This window comes from Rhamphochromis longiceps, linkage group LG10 (genome assembly GCF_057381845.1).
Source record: "Rhamphochromis longiceps isolate RC_006_pf linkage group LG10, R_longiceps_female_GT1.1, whole genome shotgun sequence".
In the NCBI taxonomy this organism is placed as follows: domain Eukaryota; kingdom Metazoa; phylum Chordata; class Actinopteri; order Cichliformes; family Cichlidae; genus Rhamphochromis; species Rhamphochromis longiceps.
This window is the reverse complement of record NC_140566.1, coordinates 27266875-27286763: the sequence shown is the minus strand read 5'-3', so window position 1 is coordinate 27286763 and position 19889 is coordinate 27266875. Positions and strand designations below refer to the sequence as shown.

Here is a 19889-nt window from a genome sequence, read left to right as displayed (position 1 = left end):
AGGACAGAGCAAGCTACGAGCTACAAAATAAAGAGAAACTCTGTCAACACTTGCTTAAGTGCTCCACTTCCAAACTAAAAACAAAACAAAAAAAAAAGGTCTGGTGATATTTTATATTTTACAACTGTCAACAAACTGTCAACAAATCCCACAAAGACCCCAAAAACCAGCAATAAGCGTTGTGTGTACTTCCTGTGATGTGATTCATGTCAGAGGGCGCATTGCAGGCAGTTTTGCTACTTTGATGTGATTTGTTAGAGTTATTTTCTTTAACTTGACGATAACAGGAAATGACAGGTTAGCTAAACACAGAAAGTGACAAGAAAGTGTCAGTATGAAACACTTACAGGTCGTAACCAAGTTCAAACATTCAGACTGCAGCTGTTAAAGTAGTGTGTTATGCATAGACGACATTTAAAACTGGGTATGTGCTTAATGCAGAGATCAGCCAGCTCTAAGCAGATCTGATTGGGCACGTAGTCCCCGCTGTTGCCTCCACAATGAATACAAAACACAGTGTGGAGGCAAAACACAATGATGGTGTTTCTCAGCCATTAGCTGAGTATCTTTTTAATATAGCCCTAAACCAACAGAGTTTAGCAGCTGAGAAACTCCCGCACTGTGCTCTGCAATGACCTGCAGAACAGTCAAAGCTGCAAAGTTATGCAAAAGAAGCAGGCATTCTCGAGAAGAGCTATAGGACACAATGGAGAGCAGTGTGATCCAGACACTCGTTATTCTAACTAATCTGTTTGAAATATAAAAGAGCCTTTTACGTATGAATTATGATACAAAGGAGATTTGTTTATTTCTCTGGAAAACTTGAGTGTTAAATGGCACAAAAAATCCCCATCAGTTATTATTTCAGGATGTAGGTAATGTAACTGCTAGGATTCACTGAGTTGCCCGCAAAGGGTCTAAACGGTTTGAAGAAACCTCCACATCTGCCATAAAACTCAATATCCATAAAAGTGTCTAACACATATGTGATTTGTTAACGAACCGTGCAAATAGCCCATTCAGAGCTTTGATAAGAGCCAGATGGCACGATGAAATTCAAATTATGGTTCAAAGTTTCATCTGTAATGAGCATTTCTGTTTGTTTTAATACGTGTTTTTTAACTGAAATAAAGTCGTTTCATGTGACATGTCCAGATCTTATTCAGGTACAGCGAGAGTACAGTGTTGAATAAAAGTAGTAAGTTGCAGCACTAACAAACATACATGAAACCTGTAAAATCCCTAAAAACACCCTGAAATCAACACTAAATACAATATAAACATTAAAAAAACAACAGATGAGAGGAGAAAGATGGCATTATAAACAGGCTGATGCGCAATATAAATTATTTTAAGTGGTGGCAGTTACAGGCTCAGACAGGACGTTTCCCTCCATTGTTTAGGATATTTGTGTGTGTGTGATTTGTGTGTGTGTTCTTCATATTTGCAACTGAATAAAGAGTCACTTGAACACAAATCAAACAGCTGAAGGCTGTTGGGACTTGCATGAGCAATGAAGTGAGTGTTGACAGAAGAGTGGTGGCACGCAGTCCTCTGCTTGTGCTGCTCCCGCTTCTTTGTCTCATGTGTCCGTGTGAGCTTTCACCTGTAGCTGTAACCATGTGTGTTACGGGACAATGAGCGACTCCATGCATCCTTCTAGAAGAAAACTACCTTCAAAAACTTCATGTCATACAGTTTTTCAATGGTGATATGTGGGATGGTTCCATGTGCGGTACCATGACCTGAAAGACCAGAGGGAAGATCGCAAGCTCTTAGGCAAATGTCTTTAAAAAGTACAGGAAACAATTCTGATAAATTTTTAAAAAAAAGGTCCACAGTTTTATTTTTAATATTGGCATTTAAATCTGTATATGTAAAAAAGAGCAGAACTAATGAAAGAAAGCCATGCTATTCTAAATATACATATGTTGTCCTTCATTTTTGGACCTATTTTTAAACCTGAACTCATCTTAATAGCTCATCAGTCAAGGGGAAAACCTACAAGCGCAGTGTTTTTCCACATAGATATATAGATACAGAAAATCAAGCTCCACAAGCAAATCATCTGAAGAATAAACTGAATAAATTAATACACAAACAAGGAAACTGTCATGGTCTCCGACTCTTCCTTGTGAGTTATTTGTTTTGAGTTTTGTATTTCACTTATTACAGTGTTTCCTGGTTTGTTCCTTTACATTTATATTCTGAGGTTTTGCTTTTCATCATGACTTCAGTTTGGCTTGTGTTTTATTCCTTGAATCTCAGTGTCTTGTTTTAGATTTTACTTCCCTTGTCTTGTTTTCTCAATTAGGTTCAGCTGTCATGTGTGTATCCACTCCCCTTGTCACCTTGTGTGTGTTTATAACTTCAGTGTTCCTATTTCCCTTTGTTGCGTCCTCTCTCTCGGCTGTCTGCTCTGCCATTGTTTCTTTTTATTTTTGTAAGACTTCAGCATTAAAGCAGTTCTTCAGTTTATGTTCCATCCCCGAATCTTTCATGGTGTGTCCATATCCTGCCTGGCACACAGCCGATTTATGAGGAAATACTTCCTAGGCTTGCGTAATAATCAGAGTTTTGACAATACGTCTGTGTGTGTTGCAAAAGAGTGCTGAAAAGTCTTAAACAAAAACAACAATGCCACTTTTTCATATCTGTTAAACTCCTGCACATAATCCATCTCAAATACCCTTTTTGTCTGAGCTAACTGCTTATTGGCTTTAGTTTTATTTTTATTGGAAGTGGCATCACTCTCCTCATTTAACTTGTGCCAATAAAATTACAAACTGCTCATTTAAATTTCAAATGACAGACGTTATTTAAGTGCTGACGGATTGGATATCTAAGCAAATTAATTATTTTTTCAGTTTCTGAGGAAAAGTTAAACAAACAGTTTCCATTGTTTTTGGAGTAGATGTGAAGCAGCCAGTTATTGATAACGGCTTGTGAAACACTCTCTCCATGGTAACAACGTCCTGAACTGACATCCTAAAACTAATATTGATGCTGGAGTGAAGGAAAAAATATCTTTTACAGAAAAACGGGATGTCTGTGTGACTCTTTCTTACCCTGACGTGCTGTAGGAAGCTGCACTGACTGGAGAGGTTAGAGAGGTGGAGGCTGCAGACAGACCGTTGGGAGATGCCTCACGGCTCATACTATTTGGGGATGAACTTGAAGAAACTGTAAAAACAAGGTTAAAATATTATTTAACATGTACGCATATACAGATGATTACTGTATACACATGACAGTGAAAGGCACATTATTGAAGCTGGATGGGACTTGCCTCCACCTGAAGCCAGAGGGCTGTAGGACCTGGATGCAGAGGCCTGAAACAATAAAATGGATGTTAGGATGGTTAAACATACTGGCATTACAAAGAGCAGGTTATAGGTAACCCTCTAATATATCTACCAATCCTCTTGGGAGGCGTTTAAAGTGCTTGGCTCAAAGAAAAGTCCAACTTAAGACCTGTTTACTTTGCGTGGCTAACAACTTACACACTATACTTGGACTTTTATAATTGAAGATAATTAAACATTTCCTCTCTGCAGACATAAGAGTGCTCTGCCACCTAAGTCAAAGAAAGCATATATCAGGTGGCTAACCATCCTGGAGTTGTAGGTGTGAGACTTGACAGGTAGAGTTGATGTCGGGCAGTAGATCCTCTTCTCCTTCTGGCGACGGTTACAGAACCAAACTCGAACCACCTCCTTCTCCATGGACAGCTGCTCTGAGATCAGGGTTATCTCCTCAGAGTTGGGCTTAGGGTTCTGAAATTCAAAAATATGCACGATTTTGACCTTGTAATTTTGCACAGGAGGTGCATAACGTTGATATCTGCCTGACAAACAATGAGTGTCCAAGGTTATTGAATGAGCACCGTATTAAGCAATGATAAAAGAAAATTACTTGGTCGTCACTAAAAAGATTCTAAAACTCAATCAAATTAAAATTAAATTGTAAATAAAAATCAAATATAAAAGCAGATGACAGTTAGGTCCACACGGGGGATGTTCTTGACTGAGAGGCCCATCTCAAAACTGCAGCCAATGGTAGTTGGACATTTGCATAAACTAGAACGCCTGCACGGCAGCAGAGGGAACAAAGAGTGGAGGCTGAAGGCCAACTGTCAGGACTATCCTATTAATTTCTTTGTGTTCATGGATTCAGCCAGCTCATGTCTACAGTCATCCACCATCTTAACATTCCCGATGTACCTCTTTTCTTACCTTCCCTCCCACAATACAAGTCCTCTAACAGAGGAGAGCTTATAACAATGTTGTTTGTTTGCATCATACTGTGTTTTACTAACCCAAGTTTTGGATATCTCCTTCTACAGGACAGATTTTTCCAGGTTTTATTCATTAACGTGTAACGCTTATTCAGTTATAAAGGATTTCACCATGCTCACCATGAAAACAAGACAAGTAATGAATGAGTCTTACATCCAGGAAACGTTTCTCCAGAGTCATTTTGATGTTGGTTTCAATGCTCGTCCTCTTTTTCCGTTTGCGCCCGTAGCCCTCCATCAGGGCCGGCAGAGAGCTGGAATTGCTCATCGAGTCAGAAGGTGAGTTCTCTGATGTAAAAAATGAGATTCTTAGATTTTATAACATATTTTGTGTCCCAGTGTTAGTATTTTACATATTCAACATTTCTGAGAAGATGATATCTGATGGGTTTAGTTGTAGCAGACATTTTTGTAAATCCACGGGTGTGATTAACAACATCAGTCATATCTGCATTCCTTAGTGTTAAATCCAGACTTCTTATGTCTGCATGTTAGCTCATGTAATGACTGATCAGGCGTTTCATATTTTATTAGGGCCAATTCAGGTATAAATAGCAAAAATAAAATAGTGCTTCACCCTGTAAAGCCTGGACTGCGAAATGATAGCCAGAAAATTGAATATTTATTGAATCTTCTGATAATTAAAAAAAAACAAAAACATTAATTTGCTTACATGAGTTTAATTTGCCACATTTGCTCCATGCAGCATCCTGCATTTTTTACAATTTATTTATTGCTCAAAAATATACTGCTCAATTTATTTAGATTTAGAAAACACACATTTTAGAAATCTAACTAAAATGTGTTAAAAACTAAAAATTATATTGCTATTTATACAGGCAAAAAACTCACGTTACATGTTACTCACACCCAAATTTGAGGATGTCACTAAGAAGTCACGAATTAATCAAGCATAACATTCAACCACTAAAACTAATGATTCTATTCACGAAGGAAGAAGGTAAATAAGTGTAGTTTAGCATCTTAATAAAAATAAAAATAGAATTGTGATTTACTATTTTTCTGTTTTTTAAAACAGTAGATTCATGAATCAAAGCAATAATTATATTTTAGCATTACAAATATCGTCTTGATTAAAAAGCTTGCACGTACGGGTGGATTAACAGTTATAATTAACAGTTAAACATTGTTTTACTGTGCAGATTTTCAGATCCTGATTTTCTGTGATCAGCAGTGGCTGTACTATATGAACTTGTTGTGATGAGGAAGAATAGTTTGTTACAATTTTAATGGTAGTATAGGAAACATAATAAGAGTTGCTGCGTACCGGCATCGCTCAGCCATTTCTCCAGCAGAGGTTTGAGTTTGCACATGTTTTTGAAGCTCAGGTTCAGGGCCTCAAATCGAGAGATTGTGGTCTGGCTGAAGTCATTCCCGTAGAGTTTTCCCATTGCAAGGCCAACATCTCCCTGTGAGTACAAACACAACAGAACACAAAACATTGATGGATCTCTCATGCAAAAGCAATTCAATCAGCAAATCGTGGTTTTTAAGCCATGAGACCATCGTTTGTGTTTGATTTCAACCTACAATTGGTTTTGCTTATTTTTTCCCCAACTTCCATCTTTTTTGACTTTCATGGGAACTTGCTAGATAGCTTTAGTTACTACTAATTACAACTGTTTACATTTAGGGATCAACCAAGGCCTGCAATGCAGAAACGATCCCTTTGCCAAACTAGCTGTCCTTTGCTAAATAAGTTTCATCACTATTCAGATACAACTTCTTAGTTGGACTTATGCACTATGAACTTCGTCATTAAAATTATTTTGTACTAAAAACTACTTGGTTAGGTTTAGAAACTGTGAAAAATGGTCATTACATTTGGATCTGTAGCTTTTTTCTTTAAAGTTCTTTAAACTGTTTTTATAAGGCTATAAAATCAATTAATGAGATTTAACAGGTAACACTAGGCTATAAAGAGGCATTGGCTGAATTATTAGTTGTAGCTTTTAAATAAAAAATAAATAAATAAAACTGTATAGGACTTGCAGGGGGTTATGCAAGACCTGGTGTACTGGCGAATTTGTAAATACTCTGTCAGAAACGATCCATCCGCCCCTCTATTTTCTCATGCAAGGTTTATGGAAATTCCCTTGAAGCAAACCAGCAATATTGAATAAACACTTAGTGGTGCCAGAGTCTTGTTTTACTCTTCTGGAACTGATTATCGTTTATCTACATGAACTTGAATCCCTCCCAAATGACTTGTGGTTATAAAATCATGAGGGTGGACATGTGGCCTTCTTTGCCCTCTTTTTTAACCTGCTTAACTGTGACCATATATGTTTTTATTATTATTATTATTATTATTAAGTATCCAAGCAAAAGCAGTAACAAATCTGTAAGATATAGGCTAATTACTTAAAGATAAAGGTGAAGCTAGATACAGTGTAAACCTAAATCATGGAATGATTGGTGGATTATGGGCTAGGATAGGCTCCAGCCTCCTAATTTCTAATTATAAGATTATGTAAACATGGTCTTAAAAAAAATCTGGACTCTGATGCATAACTGAATAAATTAAGCGTGGTCACCACAGGCCAAAACCTCACAACTACCATCTGGTTTTCATGAGCATGTTGCAACACCCAGAGTCTTGTGTAACTTTCTCTATATTTTTTGCAGCATAAAAAGAGAAAACAGTCAATGCACTGAGTGAATACAGTCTTTCAGGTCTTTTTATAGGGCCTGATTTACCTGAGTGAAACCCAGTTTGATCCGTCTTTGTTTGAATGCTTTAGCAAACTGCTCCAGATCCTCCAGCTCGTTAGGTTCCTCCTGTGGAGGCACCGACATGTGTTTGGGCATCTGCAGGTGGGACATGTCCATGTGGTTCTCCATGGAAGGTCCTGCCAGACCCGAGCGACCCATAGCCTGGATCAGAGAAACATCACAGAGGGAAATCTTCAGTTTCCAGGTGATGTAAGGTAAAAAAAAAAACAACACAAGTTTTTACTGTACTGAGACAAAAAACGACTGTTATGCATATGCAGGACAAAAGCTTCAACTTCAGCTTTTACTGTTTAGTTTCCTGGCAGGATCATAGATATCGCTTTCTGGGCTGAACAGTGAAGCCAGCTGAGGTGCCTTCAACTCACATTCTGTTTAATGGCCAGCAGGGGGCGACTTCTCTGGAGTTGCTATGAGTTTAATGGACTTTGGACTGTTGAGAAGTCTGTGGAAAAACAGTCCTTTGCAACCCTCATTAAACACTTTCCTGATGACTTTCTGTGATTGGTAACTACTTCCAGGCCACGATAAATAAAACATGTTCATTTTGTAAAATATGATCATTCTAAGAGTCAGAAAGGAGGATTATCCTTTGTAGTAACTGTTCCCCCTTATTATATATCTAAACTTAATCAAACAACTGTCTTCTTTTGCTTTCTGAACCTCCATTTGGCAGTGTATCTTAGTGCATTATTAGTTTGCTCTGTTTTAGGTTAAGATGTGAAGCCCGTATACAAATTTCTGACTATTTAGAGTCTCCTCTCTACTGGAAATACTGGTCAAATTAAGGATGATTCCTTAGACAGAGTGTGCAAAATGCAGAACATTTGACTTGGCTTGCTGTGAATTCACTGACTCATTTTTCTCCCAATTTAAAAGCAACACTATCCCTGAAGATTATACAAGGTTAGGTAAAGACAACACAAAATAAGCTCAATAGTGAAATAATGTATTGTTCTAAAGAGCATACTGAATTCGATCATGGTGCTGTAAGAGGATGCCACCAGTGGAACAAGTCAGTTTGTGAAATTTCCTCCCACTTAGATATTCTGCGATAAACTGTAAGTGGCACTATTACAAAGTGGAAACGTTCAGAAGTCAGCCGTCAAGTGGCGACTACGTAAAGTTACAGAGCAGGGTCACTGGGTCACCAACGCTCTGCTGATTCAGTAACTGCAGAGCTCCGAACATCCTCTGGCATTAACATCAGCACAAAAACTGTGCGCCGGGAGCTTCATGGCATGAATCCTTAAAATGTCATCATGTTGTTTGATAGGTGGCTGGTCAAAACAATTGATCATATCACATGAAAGGTCTCCTTTTTACCTACATATTGATAAAAGGCTCATTTTCCAGCTGTGATTCCTTCTGCATCAATGTAAATGTCTAATATAGCCTTAATTTAACATATGCAAATCTAACTTAAGGTTGTGAAATAGAGAAACATCACCGGTGTTCACATTTGCTTTATGACAGCTTGGATCAAACATGTTTAGATGCTGGAGAAGTTTGTGATGCGCTGGCGCACGCAGGAGGAAATGGAAGATTTTCATAGATTGAAATGATTACTTTTCAATAAATATCTCAAGTAAAAAAAACAAAGAGTCATAAGTAGATGTTTTTTTTCCTTTGAAGCTTTGAAGACATAGCTTGAGAGTGGGTAGCGTGTGTTAAAGGAGAATACCATTGTTTTAATTTTTTAATTTATTATTTTTTCCACATTCCAGAAACCGGATGTTGGAGGTGGGAGTGACGTAATTCCTGAGTTGTTCCAGTAGTAAAGTTATGTTATACTTTTATTTCTTGTGTTTTACTGTGACGCACTTTACGAATTTCATCTGTGAAAATGGCTATATAAATTAATTTGACATATTTAAACTCAGCTAAGTAAGCTGAAGCAATTTATGTAGCACTAGTAGTTTTTTTATTGGTGCTTAAACACAATGCTGCCCCATGTTCATGTGCAGATCCTGGTCAGCACTCTTTATATGTTTTTTTTTTTTTTGCAAGTTACAAATATACAACAAAGGAAGGACAGATTACAAGTTTTGCAGTTTTATTATGTTTACATTCACCGCCACCATCTTGGACCATTAATGTGAGATTAGTGAGGCTGCTACAACTTTCCAAGTTGGGACTCCAAGTTGCAGATGAAAATTCTGACTTGGAACTTTGTTGGAAAATTCTATTTTTCGGACCTAACTTTGAAGGCATTGTAAAATTTTGCATGCCTTCAATCAACAGATCGACGTTACTAAACAATAAAAATCAGCTAAATCCGAGGAGGTGAGGTGGAAACATTTTTCAGATTTGATGATGTAAACTATTTTTTTTTAAATGTATTATGACTTCGATGTCTCCCAAACCTCAACAAAGTTGTCCGTTATCTAAAATTAGCCAAAGCTTAACCACAATTCATTTGTTTGTCAAATGTGCTTCCACAGAAATAAAGCAGTTTTACACCTGTAGTCTTATTGTCTGCCTCTGGTGCAGCACACTTGGAAGTGTTCTGGACTTACCTGTGGAGTCAGAGCCAGACCAGGCTGATGCTGAAGAAGACCAGTTGGGCTCTGGCTAGGAAGAGATAGCAGGTTCTGCTGCAGAAGGGCTGCAAAGAAAAACAGCACAGAATAATAATATTACTGTTTGTGACTGTGTGTTTATATTTAAATATTTGACATAGCCTAAGGTGTCCACATAAGGCCAAGTAGGTAAACTGTTCTTGGTTTCAGCCATCTGTTAGATTTTGGATAAGCTTACAAGTCAGCTAAAATGCACACGATGGTTGCTAGCAAACTTGATGCTTTTGCTGTTTTCGATCTTTTAAGCTGTAAGAGTAGTTTGCTGTTGAACAATTTTAAAGAAAAAACAAGCCTATTTTTTTTAAATGTTTGACTATTCCTTTAAGACATTTGTTTAACTTACTTTGCCTGGGTACGAAAGAAATTCTCCTGCAGGCTTGGTTTTATGCTTCTGTTTTTATACAAGCTTGATAGCAAGCTATAAAACAAGCTATAACACGTTAAGAGGTTGTTTTGTGGTAAGCTAACCAGCTGATGTGTAGATGTGGTGTGCAAAGTTGCTGTCTATTAAATGTCTGTTCTAATATGTAATGGTGCCTTTAACCCCTGAAAGGAAAGCACTGGTCTTAACTATTCCCAGAGCTGTGATCTGACTGGATGTTTTATGATACCTCACCTTGGTGACTGGAGGGACTCTGGGAGAGCAGGAAGGGGGAGGGAGATGGCAGGTGAGAAGGAGGCATCAGAACCAGCTGCTGCATGGGGTGGAGAGATGTGAGCTCCTGGAGCAGAAAGCACCACAAGAAAAATGAGTGAGAAGTAAATTAATAAGTCAATTAACTTTAATTTACTTGTACTTTATATTTAGATTTTTGTTGCTAGTTTTTCCTGATGATTGTGTTAAAATAAAACACGAGATGAAGTAGTAAAAAAACTGCATTTGAGTTCTTATTTTATCACTTACCTTACAAAAAGCAAAAACACAATTTAAAGAATAATGCTAATTACCAAAGCAAGAAAATGTGCTGAAGTACTTTGATAATGACTACAGATTTCTAAAATGCAAAATATTGGTCAAAAAGTTCACAAATTAAAAAAATATTTAAAAATTATACAAAATCATTAAAAATATACATGCAAAAGTAGGAATTTGCAGTATTAAAGTAAAAACATATTTTTTTTTGTCAGTTAATCACCTAAGAGCACAATGATTTTAGCATTTCTTAAAGTTTTCCTCCGCTCTAAGGTTTCTGTTAAAGCTGAAGATTTTTGTATTTATAGTAAAACTCTACACATCATTTAGAAACAGAGATTGCGTTACCATAATGGATACATAACTATGTAAGTACAATTCTCCTCTGTAGCTGGTTGAGATGGTACTAATCAATCAGTGTTGGGTTGTTTAATCTGTAATAGCACTTTGGTTTCATTAGTTTATAAATATCCAATATATGAAATAAAGGTAAAAGCAGAAAATAACGTTAGTTAACATGTTGTTTTCTAGGTAAGTAAAGTTCCTGCACTCTCAATACAGAGCTGTTTCCAAATGAATGCATCTGCAATAACAATCAAATTAATATAAGAGTATGCCACTGATTCCCTGAGAGTTACTCTATAGTACTCCCTATAAGAAAATAAAATACACTCCCATTTTTAAATCTGAGTCTATATCTTACCCCAGTCAGCTGACCTCCGTGCACTGGAGAGCTCTGTGTCAGGTGGCATGTCTTTACGGTGGAGCCTGAATGAGGTGAGTCATGAATGTCCTCTGTTTTTATCTAAGACGTGGAAAACAAAGCCAAACAACACAATGAACTATTAACTTCTGATGAGGATATTAAAAACCGTTCCTCATACAGCTGTGTGAGACCCCTGTGGCACAGAGCCACCAGGCATGTGGAACCATGGGAGTGAACATAAGTGAATCTGACATCTAATCTCATTTTAACGGAATTTAAATTCTTTATTTAATTGTTTCTGGCCAACAAAAACACGTAAGTTGGGTTTGTGAATAATTTCAATCAAAAAGAAGCCTTGCTAGAAAAAGTTTAGCAACCACTGGTGTAGAGACAGACCACATAAACAGAAAACCTGTGAACCTTTGCCAAGACCAGTTTGGTAACTAAACACGATACAAAGAACGATAGACTCTCTCTGCCTGCTTTTGGGTAAGTCAGTATGCAAATATTCCCTCCCCCACACCCCCCACTAACTAACCCCTGAGAGTGATGGCACTTCCTGAAAGCTCGAGAACTGAAAGACCTGTTTTCCTCTACCAGAGAGAACGTTTGGAGAAGTATCCAAACAGCCGCAGACTGTTTCAAAAGAGATTACAGTAATATTCACATTGGCGAGCAGGCAGATTTTCCTGAGGATGTTAACTGTCAAAAAGTTAGTCAGTTCAGCACCGTTCCCATGCCTGTAGGATATTTATTTTGCAAATGAGCCTTGTTATTTAGAGTGTCAAAGGTTACAGAAAGTTATACAGTTTTCCTATCATCAGCAAACTTGTTTAAGACCAAAACTGTCTATATCTATGTCTAAATCTACCATTTACTCATTTGAGTGACATTTGCTAAAAGAATAAGCAAAAGGGAAATTTTCAAATAACTAACAATCACCAATCATTTTTTATTTCTTCTGTCTACTCCTAAAGCTCAGGTCAGTCAGCTTTTGTTCCAAAAAGTGACGACAACAGTCTGGGAATCAGTAATGTGGGAAATTATTGACTTTTGGCTCTGTATCTTGGGTCTGTAAGTAGTGTTGCTTTTCCCAAACCACAGAGTTTGGGAACAAAGTCAATAACAGCACAGCAAATGTTATTTTTTCACCACTGAAGATATGTCCCAAAATGCTAAAACCCTACAATGTCAAGCTGGACTGTGGTGCTGCAGAGAGCAGCTGTTAATATGAAAATATTAGAAAATACTTAATCATCCAAAGCAGTATAGTAATAATAATAACAATATCATGATCCTGGAGATTGAGTTTAATCTTTGCTTCCTCTTGATGCTTGTTATCCACTCCCTGCTACTCTCAGTCAGACGTTACAGGCGCTCTTCAGTTATTTGTTTAGCATATGTATGTGTTGTTTGAGTAAATGTGTGCATGTCAATAATGTGAATCTGATCCATGTTTGTCCTTAAAAGGCACCAGTGAGCTTCACACACACATCGTAGTTTAAAGCCGTTACTGTATTTAAAGCAATACAAGTCATGCTGCTGATAACAGAGAGCTTGTTCGTGGAAATTTCAGCACAGGGAGTGATATCGTGAGCGCTCCTACTCACCTGACGACTGAAGTCGATTCCGTTTCGCTCTGAAAGTCAAAACAGAAAAAAATGAATAATTCAGACTTAATCAAACTTTGATTTGTGACAAACTTTTGTTGTAAATTAAAGTGAAATAATGCTGTTAAATAAAGGAGTTTCTGTGGCAGTCGTACTGCATGCAGCAAAAGCAGATTTGGAGTTAGGTTAAATGTATCGGTATGAGGCTGTAGGGTTAGCTTTTTATGATGCAACAACATCAGATATTTCAGGTTTTTATAAAGTGAGAATTTGCTGCTGAAGAAAATATCACTTTTGAGGTTTGACTTTCTTGACTTTAAGATGTTGAAGAAAAATGTCAGGACATTGTCTGCAGTTGCCCTTCCTCACGTGTGACACACAGCACGACGTGACATCCACTTCAGACCTGTTCCTGGGTAGAGCAGCAGGAAGGAACCGTGGCGCTCACTCACCTGCTGCACACTCACAGGACAACTGCTTGCTATGTTCTCACGCTGGTGAGAATATTAAAGACTGTTTAAAGTACACGCCGCTACCTCACACATTTATGTTCTCACAAGAAACTTTAGGGCTTCAGTGCAAGTGTGAAGACATCATAAGTCAGACAATACAACTTGAAAGAATCAGTTTGGTAGCATGTATGTACGCATTTAACTGTTTTTGTTGTATTTCTAAAGTTTTCTAAACTAAACAACCAACTTAATGATAATAAAATTGGCACCTTGTTAAATGATATTGAAAGAAAACTAATTTAGATTTTTTATTTTTAATCTTTTGCTTAATATTCATTATTTTATCCCATATTTAAATGGTTTAAATGGTGTTTAAGTATCTAGATGCCCCCTCTTCACACAGATGCTCAGAAGTCTGAAGTCTTTTCAAGAAAACTCACTTTTAAACGTATGTTAAATGGACAGAGAGCGATCTCACAGGGGAGGAGAGCACAGAGGTGTGCTGGATAAATTCACATCATTTGAATGTCAAATTTATCCCTCTGCACTGCGTGTGTGCGCGCACTGGGGAAAAGAGAGGCAGTGAGCTGCTGGAGACACACAATGCAAATACACCCATAACTCCTCACCACCATCACTATGTCACCCACTCCCAACCAGACCTCCTCCCCCATGGCACAGCCAGCTTCACAGCCTAGGTTCCAGTATGGAAATGACCAAGACATGCAAATCAGCTGTGAGCGCAGGAAGCCTGTGTCTACGCACACACATAGATACTCGATGTTTGCAAACCGTGCATTGACACAAAAAGTCACGCACACTAAAAGAAGAAAAAAAGTTTCATCTGTTACATCTGTTAGTCCTTAAACAATGAACAGAATCCAGCTAAGATATTACAAACTTCACAGGGAGCACATGGGACAAAATAAATTCTACTCATTTAAATATTTGATATATTATATATAGAGAGAGGTTTCCCACCTCCCCCTCCTTACATTCTTAACACTATGAATAATCTGCTGGTCCAGAAGCAGTGATGTGTTAGCTCATCTGAAAATACTTCTCTACCCTGGCTCTGGCCCAAATGAAGAGAAGGCTTTAAAAATAAGTGACATGTTCACAGTTTCATATTCTAAAACAGGCGCTGTTACTCAAACACAAGTACACAGTGCACCTTTTGGGGACTATTTTTATGCACAAATAGCACAAATCATGATGCTTTGGTGAGTATTTGTGGCAATATGTTGACAGAAACAAACTATTGTTGTATTTTAAATATCTGACAGTTAATGAATGTGTTCATTGTTGATTTTTGGTCTTTCAGATAAGAAAAGCATACATATTTGAGTATCATCAGCTGTTGCCTAACTCTCCAAATGACCTAAAAATCTGCTTATAGTCACAAGTTCACATGTGAAGCATGGACAAAGTGTTCTAACAATAATCAGTCACTCTGATTTTCCCTGTTTTCCTATCAGCAAACTAATTTGCTCCACCTGCACTGTCTCCATAATGAAGCCCTGTAAAATCATGGCATCAAAAAAGCCTAAATATGGAGCTCTGGTCAGCAAATTGCAGGGAAGGAGTTATGATAGCATTGGGCATAAACAGGAAAGACAAGTTATAATTATTAGTTACCAAACAGTTGGAAAGGACAGCAATTAAATAAACCTTTTCCTGCTCCTTTTTGAACATGTTAACTTATTTGAGAGATATAGTTAATGAGATATAGTTAGGTCCATATATGTTTGGATACACCCACACGATTATTTTACCTTTTTAGCAAAGCACATTTTGAATGTTTTGGATATATGTTGATTGTACTTTCATCTGTCCAATAGTGCTGTTTCAGAGATGCTCTGGCATTTTAGATTCGTTGTGTCACTGGATGGAAGTTCTGACAGTTTTTCTTCACAGTGGAAAGGATCCTGTGATCATCCATTACTTCTGTGGCTTGTGCTTCAAGGCCTTTTAATGATGCACATGTGCCTTATTTTTTCTTTTTTTCTTTTGCAGTCCAAATATACCTTTTTTTTTTTTTTAGAACTGCTTTGACAAGTGTGGCTTCACATGGGCCCACATGCAATACACCTTTACCTACTTAATTAAAAAACTTAATTTAAAAAATGTTTTTAAATTGAAACTAAATAAATTTAAAAACAAATAATCACACTCCATGCCCATGAAAAAACCCTTTACAATTATAGACCAAAGAGCATAAGATCATATTATTTATATTCCTGTGACTTATATACATTTTTGTAAACACAATTCCCCCTCCTGGCACACCTGGTCAAATATTCGTCAAGCTTCAGTGTTTTTCACCTTGCCCTGCCCCTTTGCTCCTCACCCAAGCTCCATGTAAACTCCAAAGCTGGCTCTTGTAGCGTTTTTGCTTTTCTGTTTTCATTTTCCTTAGAATTTCTTCAACTCTCTTCTTATGGTTTTCGTGGCTCCTCTCTTTATTAATCTTATCTAGTTACCAAATAGTCCTTCAACAAGTCTGAGTCCTGTGTTTCCCATGAGCCTGTTTCTCTGCATAGAACAACTGCAGTTTAAATGAAACTGGCTAAAACACAAGTGTTAAATGTTGCTGCTATGTACAGAATTTTTTAACTAACAATAAATTAGCATTAAAAAAATGCCTGGCACACTGTGTTTCATAGTCTAGAATGTTATTGCAAGATATAGATTATGTACAGTAGTTGTCCTTTTAAAGTTAAAGATGCTGAAAAAATTGTTAAAGTCAATACTTTATCAGATATTTGCAGGAAAACTATATTTGCTTGCTGCTTTTCAGTGAAACTGGGTGACATTTAAGGTTAAAAACGAGCAGCATTTCAGACATCTGGAAGACTTTGTTTTAAAGAAAGATAAACAAAGGAAAATGGCAATAATGTTCACTCCTTACTGGAACTGTGTCAGTGAGGAGTGTGGTTGTAAAACTGCATCCTCCCACTGATTCCTCTCTCTGATCCTGCAAGTCTCCAGAGAAGACCTTAACTTGTAAATGGATTTTTGTCCTGCAAGTAGCTCATAGTGTTTCCAGATGTTAGTACAAACAAAGCTAGTGAATGCAACATGACAATATTGCAAATTTATACTGAATATCAAGTTTTGGTGTTCCAGAAATTTTGTTTAAAAGCAGCTGATTTCTTCTGACAAGAACAAGGAAATGTTTTATTAATCACACGTGCTGTGAGGCACCCAGTTTAAATGAAGTGAGCATGGGCTTAATTAAATTGGAAAAGTGGGGGAAAAAACACCAATGTTTTATTTCCTGTTTAATAGTACAAACATGAAAGAGGAGGTTATTGTCCTTTCACCGCAATCTTCTATTGTCTAATCACACCTGGATCTGATACAGGCAACAGCATTCGCTGTCACAGGCCTGCACTGAAAATAAAAGTCGCCTCTGAACATAAGGAATGCATCCAGCGTGAAGGTAAACATTATTTCTTAGCAACAGGTTTGCAGTAAGTGAGCAGGTGCAGGTGCAGATCCTCCTGAGATAAGAACACTTCATATTCTGCCTTTTTTGCTTTCTAGTTTATCTCAAAGGGAGCAGTTTTCACATACAGATGAACTTTTCTAGACATTGCCAGGCGAAGCTGTATACAAGAGCACACATTCCCATATCATGCTTTAAACAGTCTTTAACATCTCATCTCTCAAGTAGGAAGTCTGTTTGAAGTCCAGCTGTGTGAAAATTCATAGCATGCAAGAAGGTGCTGTATATGATGCCTCTTGAAAGCTGTACTCAAACTTGTGTTCCCGCGCCTAATGTAAATAGAGCATTTCCATCCAATAGTCCAAACATGTCTGTGGTGGATTCTGCCCTTTAAGAAAGGGCAACTTTGTCCCATCCTGATTCTCCTGACTATGAAGTTCACATAGGAAAAAAAAGAAAATCTAGTTGTATCTCTGTTAGCGTGCAGATACTTTTGATTTGTTTAGGTTTGTCTCTGAGATTGCTATCTGCACTCCACCTCAATGGGGCTTCTGTTTGCCCACAACACTGAAAACAATGTCAAAACCGTCAACAGCAATTTATTTCCAGAGAAAATGTCCCCATTTTTGTGTTTGTTGGGAAGAAGCACCTCTTAAAACACTCAGTTTCTGAGCGCTTGAGTGGAGGCTAAAATCCACTCGAAACATCCAGACAAATAGAAATATCTGCAGATACACCAATGTGTAGTCACTAATTTGGTGACTCATCCATTTAAAATAGATCATCACATGACTAATGAAATGATTAGCTGCATCAAAATATCTTCTGTGGGGAAAACAAACGCAGCTGTGCACCTGACCATATGTTGGCAAAAGTACAGACATTTGTCACTTCCACGAAACTGAGCTGTTCACTTCTCTCGCACAGCTATTGTCTGAGTAAAAGTTCCACATTTTCTGCTGCTGCTGGTTCCTGGTTTTGTTTCGTGGCTGCTTGGCATCCTCAGCCTCTGGGCATCCTCAAGCGAAACCAACTGTCACATTTTCCCCACACAAATACACCTTTTCCAGACAGGTGCATGTTGCTTTTATAATGTTTTACATGCATGAGGCATGAATGACATTTTTTTTGTTTTAAAAGCAGAAAACATTTCTGCACCGCATATTATTGAATACGATGAAACATAGACCCATCTATGTTTTCAATCTGGCCTTTTAATGTGTGACCTTAAAGTCACACATTAAAAGGCCAGATTAAAGATCCTCACCTTTTTATAAAAAGTACCTAAAATTTCAGAATATTTTCATTTAAAGAGATTTTAATAAGCTGTTGGTGCCATGTTAACATTAGATTAAATAAACCTGTAACTTTTCCACTATCTTTCCCCAAAGATAGCTGCAGTGGCCAAAACTACAGCTTTCTAGACTCCAAACTCCATCCGTGCACCATGAAGAAGGTAAAATATCCTTACCCGTCTGTTCACCTGGAGCCTCCGTGTGCTCTGCCGTGTCTGCGCTCATCTTAATATCTGTAATGATAAATATAGCTGATTTTCCTACAGGATTGTAACTTTACCAGGACAATGAAGCACTCAGGCCACCCAGGAAAATGATCTTGAGTTTATTCTAATGCGCCCTCCCCTCCACACCACCGCACAAACTTTACACACTCCTGTGTGATCCCTACTTGTAATATTCATAAGCAAGGCCGATAGCCCCATACAACACTCATCTCCATATGGCGTAACCACGCGGCACAGGAACGCTTCTTAAAACTCAACTCGTGCGTTTAAAATGAAATAAAGATATTAAAATGTCATTGATGAACAGAGGTGTTGGAGTAGTGACTCACCTTGAGTTAAAAGCCTGTGCTGCTCCAGTTGCTGTCTCCTCCACTCTCTAAGTATTCAAAAGGAAGCAAGTGAATGTTGGAATAAGAAGTTTTGTAATTCTTACTGCTGCTCATCAGGATTTTCCTAAGTGGGAAAGCATTCACCTCAGCAGTACACCCTGCTGATGACTCTGGCTGATTTGCATATGTCTCTGTGCGACCTATCCAGCTTCAGACACTTTGCATAAAACAACAATGGGCTTGCTTTAAATTTTAGAGCATGCGTGTGTGTGTGTGTGTGTGAGTGCATGTGTGTACCAAAACCTCATGTGGAGTTATCCTTGTATGTTTTGAATAACTAAGTGATATTTGTGTGATTCCTTCATGAAGGTATTAACTTGGCTGTCTTGAGAAAAAAAATATTTTCATATCATGCAACAAATACTAAAAATTGAATCATGCTGAAAAAAAACAAATGTAATCTATAACAGCTGCAAAACTATAAGATAGAAACAAAATATGCCAAGGCTCCATGGACAAGAGACATTTGGGAGAGTACTGAAATGCAATAAATTTCACTGACCCTGTCACTACTCCAGAGTGAGATTTGAAAGCCCTCCAACAAATAATTCACCAAATCAAAACTGAAATAAGAGAATAAATGACACCCTTTTAAAAATGAGTCAGTCAAGGAGCTGAAATTCAAAGAACATTAAAATATGTTGAGATAATGGGAACAGTTCAAGGCTGCAGGGCCTGCACAGTAGTTAGCAGCTGTGAGGATTAGGAGCTGGGCAGCTTGGAGCTGTGTTTACATCTGAAGGGGTCCTAGGCGCTAGGTGAGAAACAAGATTCGTGTGAATTAAAAAGTGCAGGGCTAGAGACAAAGGTGACTGTGGCATATCGCCTTGCCACTAGCTGGAAAATATAGAGTGTTTTTAAGGTTATTTGAGACATCCAACATTTTAGTCATTTATTTATCCTAAGTTTATATTTACAGTACTACATGAAAGTTAGGAACATCCCAAGTTATGAAAAGAAAGTACATCTATTTACATGTAATGTGGTATAGCACAATAGTGAGCAGGAAGAACTCCTTTTCAGCAGGACAAGACCTCAAGTACCATGCTCAGGAAGGGACAGACAAATAGCTGAAAGACAAGAGGAAGGAACACGGAAGGAAAAGAGAGGAGTGGAGGATAAACACTCAGTGCATCATGGGAAGTCTCCCAACAACTTAAGAGATGGTGAAGGGTTACCTTCTTTTCTACTGGATGCAGAAGAAAAAAATCAT

At 37.7% G+C, this 19889-nt stretch overlaps 1 protein-coding gene across 1 annotated transcript; it reads right to left on the bottom strand.

Annotated features, from left to right (window-relative positions):
- Positions 1-307: 307 nt before the first annotated feature.
- Positions 308-18285, bottom strand: pou2f3 (POU class 2 homeobox 3). Its single transcript, XM_085419684.1, has 12 exons — positions 18237-18285; positions 12863-12891; positions 11250-11351; positions 10250-10355; positions 9571-9659; positions 7019-7225; positions 5586-5727; positions 4452-4585; positions 3612-3776; positions 3290-3332; positions 3069-3183; positions 308-1745 (listed from the first exon to the last, which is right to left on the bottom strand). Exons 1-12 carry the CDS (start codon positions 18283-18285, stop codon positions 1703-1705), a joined length of 1224 nt encoding a protein of 407 aa, XP_085275810.1. The 3' UTR covers positions 308-1702.
- Positions 18286-19889: the final 1604 nt, after the last annotated feature.

What these genes read in the sequence shown, in the direction of transcription:
- pou2f3 (XM_085419684.1), bottom strand. Translation starts at nt 18,285, where the DNA reads ATGAGCGCAGACACGGCAGAGCACACGGAGGCTCCAGGTGAACAGACG. An exon ending in TCAAACTGGGTTTCACTCAG is followed by an intron (nt 5,728 to 7,018) that starts GTAAATCAGGCC and finishes TTGTACTCACAG; the next exon opens with GGAGATGTTGGCCTTGCAAT. An exon ending in GAAATGGCTGAGCGATGCCG is followed by an intron (nt 4,586 to 5,585) that starts GTACGCAGCAAC and finishes TTTTTACATCAG; the next exon opens with AGAACTCACCTTCTGACTCG.